General features: G+C 34.3%; 1 protein-coding gene across 1 annotated transcript; it reads right to left on the bottom strand.

Moving 5' to 3' along the window:
• Positions 1 to 5,083: 5,083 nt before the first annotated feature.
• LOC111398612 (auxin-responsive protein SAUR36-like) lies at positions 5,084 to 5,569 on the bottom strand. Its single transcript, XM_023025640.1, has one exon. It carries the CDS (start codon positions 5,460 to 5,462, stop codon positions 5,112 to 5,114), a length of 351 nt encoding a protein of 116 aa, XP_022881408.1. The 5' UTR covers positions 5,463 to 5,569; the 3' UTR covers positions 5,084 to 5,111.
• Between the last annotated feature and the right edge of the window lie 2,348 nt (positions 5,570 to 7,917).

A 7,917-nucleotide genomic window follows, 5' to 3' on the forward strand; every position in this document is an offset into this window, starting at 1 on the left:
TAATAAGTCTGAAATCCTAGCACAATCAAAAATCGCCTTGGTAGGGCCATGATTCACAAGACGTGTATGTCATCTACGAAAAATAATATCAGTTTTGGGCCAAGTGCGAATACATTTTTCGCGAATCGGCCTCAATGACAGAAAGTTCAGGAACGGAGGACCTTGAGTGTAAGGGAACAGCTGGCCCACCGCCACTTGTCCAACGGCTTCGGCATTATTGAACGATGGACCCAGATAGAATTCATTGAGGTCAGCATTAGCTTGTGTAAGGAAGTTTGGATTTACATACGGCCTAGTAAGGATTTCCTGGAAATCTTCGAAACTAAAAGAATCATCAGGTTGAGTTTATGAAGTCGCCATTGAGAACAAAGTACAGTTTCATTAAGGTTTGCCTGAGAAACGTAGCAGAGAAGAAAGAAGATGAACAGTAAAATAGAGAGGAGAAAGCATGAAATATAGAGACGTGGTGCAATGAGATGACGTGTCTTTTGGGTTTATAAGGGTTTGTAATGTTGCACCTTTTCAGGCTGTAGAAGGAAATAATGATTGAAATTCTTGAGAATTTCAAATATTGCTGGAAAATACAAAGTGAATATGGCAAAGATTAATAATTGGTATTAATTCTGCCATATTGTGGGGTAATTGTTGATACGCTAAAAGTGCAGCCCAAATCAAATAGCCCAAAGAGTGAAGCCCAATCGGGGAATCCAGGATAAAGGTCAAAACATGATTATTGATGAATGCGGCGGAAGCCCACGAACACGGTAACATCATCGCCCAAGCTTGCAAGACGCCCAGAATCTGAGCGAATGGAGTACTTTACGGTCGCCCAGAGCAATGACCTCGTTCTCGTCCAAATCTTCGAATCGCCCAGGATCTTAGCAAGGATAAAATATTATGGTTATCCAGAATAGCAGTTATTGAAGCAGCTATTGAGTGATCTTATCACATTCCACGATTCAAGGAGCCCAGTTGAAGACGGTTAAACGATAAAGAATAATGGTAACAGTTAGAGACGGTAGTTCCACGAAAGTTAGCCACTGTAAAGAAAGTGAGTAGTTATACAGCAATCAAGCAGTTTCCAAGCGGTTTGTCACGAAAAAATCATCAAGGGAATATAAAAAGAAGAGAAGACATAGAGAAAAAAGGACGAATCAAACACTCTCAAACAGAGAATATGTAATTTCGATTTCTTAGTTTAAATTTAAACGTTTCTTTTAGTATTCGTATGCTTGCACCCCTTGGAGGCATTTTGTTTATTTCCAATTGTAAATCATCGCCAATAAAACACCCATTTTTGGAATTTTGTCTTAAGAGGTCTGTTCTTACACAATTGTTTGATCCTTTTTTAATTGTTAGCGACTACCCATGCGAAACAATAATATTAAAAATAAAGAGTACATCAAAGTGGAAGTAGAGAAAAATATTGACAAAGCCTATAATTAGACTCACTATACATATCGAAAATATATATACGTGAAAGTAAAATTTGGAACTACCCGTCACCAAGTTGAAGCGACATTGCTAGGAGCTCTTAATGCTAGTGAACCTACAATATGATAGACTTCATGATAGATATGATCATATGAATAATAGCAATGACATTTGGAAAGTCCGATTGAGACATCTTCCCTTGGATCCAAGTTGAACGTCAATGTCCAAGGACCTTTCATGATCGAGACTATATGATAGCCACCAAATATGCCTGAATTACTCACCAGCCAAAGCTTTCTCCATCCATGCTCCCACGCATAATCAATGGCATGAATTGCTCCTACAAATTAAACCTCAAATGCATAGCACATATACACCAAGGGGAATCGAGAAGTACCCCTTGATGAAGCTCTCCAAGTATGGAAGACCATGCCACAACCAGCAAGTCGTGGCTACCAACAGTTGATCCATTTGGGATAGTGATGACAAAAAAATTCACCTGCCCAGAATGGAGCAAAAAAAAAACTCGCCCTGATGGGTTGGCAGGGCGGGGCATCCCGTGAAGAGGACAAATAATTTCATTTATGGATAATTCGCCCGTTAAAAAATTCATTTTGAATTTGTATTTTATTCCCTAAGAATAGCATAACTCGAAATTTTGAAAATGTAAAAAAAATAATAATAAATGGGGCAGCGAACGGGGCATCTTCCGTCTACTAGCTCTGAATCCGCCCTGCTGCCATTCCTAATTTGGGTTAATATCCAATACTTTCAAAATTGTTTCAAAATAGTGTATGTGGAAATATGTCCGAAAAATCCATCCAGAGTCTAGAGACGTCATTTAAGACAGTGGTTAAATGCCCATAAAGAAAGTCCAAAGCCTAAAAGTAACAAACCACGCATGGAGAAACTCCCCAACAAGGTCAGATTCGCGGAAGGTACATAAAACTTCATTTCATGTAATAAAATCAAACATAAATTTACTTTTGTATCAAAATCATATATGAACTCACAAATTTGTATCATATTCATACATAGATTAACTTTCGTCAATCAAAACTAATTGAATAATACGCGTGGTAATAATATGGCAGACACTTTACTAATTAATTATGCAAATTATACGTGAATTTTACCCCATGTCAAAATCATAGGTTAATTTTATCCCTGGTGCCAAAATCATGCATAAATTAACTTACGTCTGTCAAAACTAACATGACAAACGAAATGCCTACGTGAAAGTGACGTGACAGACATTTGGGATATCAAACAATATCATTTAAATTGCATTTTTTGGGAAATCTAAATGCATTTGATTTCAAAAGAACACAACTGTTTGGAGTTTATTGAGCATTTTAAAGCTGATTCCATAAATAAATAAGAAGAAATGAAAAAAGACTCTTTATATTTTCTCGAACTATTTAACATTACATTTAAGACGAAAATTTGTGTGATTGACCATATAATTAACGGGGTTGTGCTTGGTGTACATAATTTATGTACATAGGGGTGTGGATATCCCTATGAAGCGGACCACCCCATGTGAGGGGTATAAATACACCTATGTACATAAATTATGCACACCAAGACTTTTCCTATTTAACATCACCAAAATATTGGATACATTCTTGATTCTATGACTACCATTCAAATATTTCATTAAATGCATGGTTTGGTATGTCAAGTATCTTCGTTTGCCACTAGGGACGGCTCGGCCCTTTAATCCACGAGCTCGGCTCGGGCTCGTGGCTCGTGGCTCGTGGCTCGTGTTTTTAAAAAAAAAAATTTTGGCACATTTTTTTTCACCTTTTTTTAAAAAATTTCAATTTTTTGGACGAGCCCACGAGCCGAGTTTTAACAAGTCGAGCGGCCGAGCCGACGAGCCGCTCGGCCCATTTGACATCCCTATTTGCCACGTGGATTGTTTCATTAATTTTAATCGATAAAAATTGATCCATGTATGGATGAGATACATATTTGAGAGACAACGTATAATTTTGATTCAAAGAGATCATGTATGGTTTTAAGACGAGGGATAAGGTTCATGTATGATTTTGAGACATTAGAATAAAGTTCTGTATGAGTTTGATACTGAGGATAGTATGATTTCGATACACAAAGAAAAGCTCATGTATCATTCACATAATTAACTATCCAAATGGCAGCCACATCATTGCCAAGTAGGCACCATTTTTATAATGTGGATTGTTCCGTTATTATGACCGACAAAGTTAATTCATATACAAATTTATGAGATCATGTTTGATTACGATACAAAGCTGAACTTGTGTATAAATTTGGTACATATGATAAAGTTCATGTACCATTTGCTCATTTAACAACCCAAAATAATGATAATAATAGCTGCAACAACGGTAGCGGTGGTAGTAGTAGTAGTGATGACAAGCTTATAAGAAAAAAATTTATTAATTTATTTCTTTTCATAAAAAATAGTCCAATTGTAGTTAGGGTCTTAACTTTTTCAAAAAGTGCAAATAAATTCTGATTTTTCCATTTTTAACCGTGCAAACCCTTCACTTTGGGTAAAAACGCCGTCAAGGATCTTTTTTTTTTTTTTTACCCAAAAGTTAGAAATTGCATTTTTGAAAACGAAAGGTTCGAAATCCATTTACACTTACTAAAATGGTTTGGAACCCATTTAGTAGTGATTCTTTATTTGGTCCCTACCTATTGGGCCACATTACATATCACTATATATGTAGATTCTTCACTAATGTTTTCCATGATATGCTAACAAGGACACCTCACACCTATAACGATGAATTATTTACCACCAAATAATCTGACATTCTTTAACACTTTTTATTTTGTCATAAAGTGTAAAAATAGATATATTAAGTAGGTGGGTCCCAAGCATCGCATGAACTAAGATAATTCAATGAAATGGACATAATCTTTTACAAATTGACGAAAGTTGAGGAATTTTTTCTATTTGGTTGATGAGATTTCGATCAAATCAAATCTCATTGCTAAACTAATTTGTAAATTGTGGTGTATATATAGCACAATCATATCTCGAATACCATATAGACTTGGATATATTGAAAAATAACTTGCTCATTGATTACTAAAAATAGTAAACTATAATTGTTTATTTAGAGGGCGAATACTAGAAAGTTTAACAAAACTTGGAACAACAATTAATAGTGACGGAGTAGACTTTTATAATTCGATGAATCTATTTACAAACAGTGTGATTCTTCAATAATTGAAAAATTATAATTTAAATTAATATTTATTAAGTGCCGTCAAAATTGAGCAAACTAAGATCATGAATGTCAAGTGGGATAAGTATAGCTAAGTTTCTTGACATCAAGACTTGTTAAAAAAAAAAAAATCAAGTTAATTGGCCGAATTCTCTCAATATTTTTCACTTTCGATTCGATCCCAATTCAACTCTAACTAAACATTTTAAGCGTTGTCTCATTTCCCTTTCGGATTAATATTGTAGTTAGAGTTCAAGAAAGCTTATTACTGAAACCTCCAAACTTAAAAATCCAAACTTCTTTTTAACTTCTTTATAACTGTACAATCATTTTTTTTTAAACCGTCAAAAAAACAAGAAATAAAAATAAAAATAAAAATAAAAATAAAAATAAAAAAACACTAAAATGTCTGTATCGTCATCATCATATGGATATGGACAGAAGAATCCATCAAGCCATTGCGTTTGAATTGGATCGCTTCCACGTCAGCAACTTCCGGGTACACTGACCTGCCTTGATCAGACTCTGAACCCGCTCAAACTCTGAGATCCGACAGCGTATGGCAATCCCGCCTGCATAATCAAACCCGTATTCTTTTTCGGACTCCTCCAGCAAATCACCAAATGAAGGGTGATTAAAATACACTACAGGAACCAAAATTCTCCGAAGATCTCCATCTTTCTGGCCCACGTAGACTGCTAAATGTCCCTTCGGAACAGTAACGGGATTTTCCTGAACTGTTTCTTGCCCGACCCGGTTGTATCCACATCCCGGATCAGGACCAAGGTCCTTGGAACTCATTATGGCCTGGGACCACTTTGAAAATGGCTGTTAGATTCTTTCTATTTTTCATAATAGCCTTTCTTATTAAAAGTACTATATTGTCCTTAATGAAATTATTTACAAGATCTATCTTATATTTTTAAGGAATTGTCAATCAGGTCCTATATCTATATTTTTCAATCTTTTGAACACCTTTAAATATTCTTTATATTTTAATAGTTCTTCAAAAATTATAGGTTGACCTCTCTTAGTTATGTATCCTTTAAATAATCCTTCTCAGATTTCTTCTTGTATATTTGTATGTTTAGTTATAATATCTTCTACTTTTCTTATTTCTCTGCTAGTTCCTACATGATCAAATCCTATATTATTTCTACAATTATAATCTATATCTCTGTATGTTTCTTCTATTTTTTCTCTACCAACAGGAAATATATCATCAGATTTTTTATCTAGTTTAAGTAAGAACGAAACATCTTTTTCATCTAAAAATAAAATAAGATTATTACCATTATCAGTAGTGGAAGTGGATGCTTGTGAATTGTTCATGAAAATAATTAAAGCATAAGCATGTAAAAAATAAATAACTTACAGTAATCAATTGGAAATAAACAGGCTTTCCCTCCAGTATGTTTTTATAGATGCTTTGCATGTACTTAATCAATCTTCTGAATCAAGTAAAGATTTAAAATGTTTTTGAAATCATTTGGGTCCACAACTGCTTCCGCAAAAGGTTTTTCAATTAAGGTTGCACTTCTCATTCTAGAGAACTAGCCGTGTTTCCACAGACGCTATCTCACAGTATCCAGAGTCTCTGTTTTCACCTCTATCCAAACTCTTTTCAGAATCAAGTTCCTACTTGGAACGAAATTTTAAAAGATAACTCACACACAAGGTGCTACAAATTTTTGTTAGAAAACTTCATTTTTCCCCTAAACCATTCATCAAATACGGGTACTTTGGCATGGCTAACATCCATTCAAAATCAATATTTTGAAAATCTTTTAAAATCCCTATCTGTACTGCCGAGGAATCATGAGAAACTTAACGAAATCCTTTTATGAAAGCTTTGTTGAACATAACAAAATTTACTTTGACATTCATAAACTGAAATTGTACATGCTTACAAACTATATTTACATACCTTTGGTACTCACCTTATGAAGTTTAGAACTCCATAAGTGATTACCTTATTACACGCTTTCCTATCTTCAAGCTATCTAATATTTTTCTGAATACAAGTAGTGTAATCAGATTACAAAAGATTTCTCTTAAATCTGTTTAAGAGAAGTTATTTCAAGGTATTTCGAGATGATCCCCTTCTTCCTTCATGCCCCCTTTTATAGGAGATTTTGGAATCTTATCTTGGATAGGTGTTTTCCTTTTTTCTTTGTTGGGTAGCTAGGCCATCTTATCTCCACCGAATTCTTCATTGTCATCTTGTTGGGTGGACTTCTTTTGAAAGTAGATACCTTATCTTTTGAGTTTGTCTGCCACTTGTAACTATTGGTGAGGAGTAGTTACAATTATAGAGACTTTTCTTGTATTATCTTCTATCTTCTAGTAGCCACAGTTTTTCTTTAATAAATTTCTTTATTAAAGTAGTGATAAAGGGCTACTTCAGTCACCATCACTTCTCCATTTTCGAATCAAAGAATTCTGCAGGGAATTCTTCATCATTAAGGAATGCTTGACTCATATCTTCAACAACACAGTATTCACAATGGTGATCACTGTAATTCCAAAGTAATTTGCATAATTCTTTAGCCATATCTTCTGATCCGTGCACTTGGGTGGATATAATTGCAGATAATAAATTATCAAGATAACAAATATCTTCTTCTTTGGTATTCATTCTTGCATTGGAGTAGATAATATGATCTTCAGATGGATAAATCCATATTTTTTCTTTCTCAGTAATTATCTGAGTTACATGTTCAAATATCTCTTTATACCCTTTTGCTCGCCTGTAGGGCATCATATTTAGAATATCTTGATATCCATTTTTAACAACCTTTTGATTGACTGGTAAAAAATGCTGATTTGTTAGTCCCATTTTGATCACATAGAACGATGGATGCATATATTCAAGGGCAGGATCCCATTCCATTGTTGCTGAATGGAATCTGATATATATATTTGTTGTTTTGACAATTTCAGTATATCTTTTAACAGCTTTCCTAATGTTGACTGGAAGCTGAGCTATCTCCTTGAGATCTTTACTAGGATATATACAAAGTATGTTTCCTATTTCAAAGCAATTTCGAACCCAGTTGGCTGGTGCTCCTGGATAAAAGTTTATCTTGTTATATTTCGAATAGTGGAGAGTCTTCATCCACTTCCCAATCTCCAGATACCAGTCTGATAGAATATTAAAAATAACAATAAAAAGTGTTACTTCTTCATAATTATCTTTTTTGGGCATTTTTGCTTCATGGCATATCTTGACAATATCTTTGGGATCTATCCTTTC

This window comes from Olea europaea, chromosome 1 (genome assembly GCF_002742605.1).
Source record: "Olea europaea var. sylvestris chromosome 1, O_europaea_v1, whole genome shotgun sequence".
Lineage (NCBI taxonomy): Eukaryota > Viridiplantae > Streptophyta > Magnoliopsida > Lamiales > Oleaceae > Olea > Olea europaea.

Excerpts from the sequence above, each read along its gene's own strand:
- LOC111398612 (XM_023025640.1), bottom strand. The coding sequence starts at position 5,462 with ATGAGTTCCAAGGACCTTGGTCCTGATCCGGGATGTGGATACAACCGG.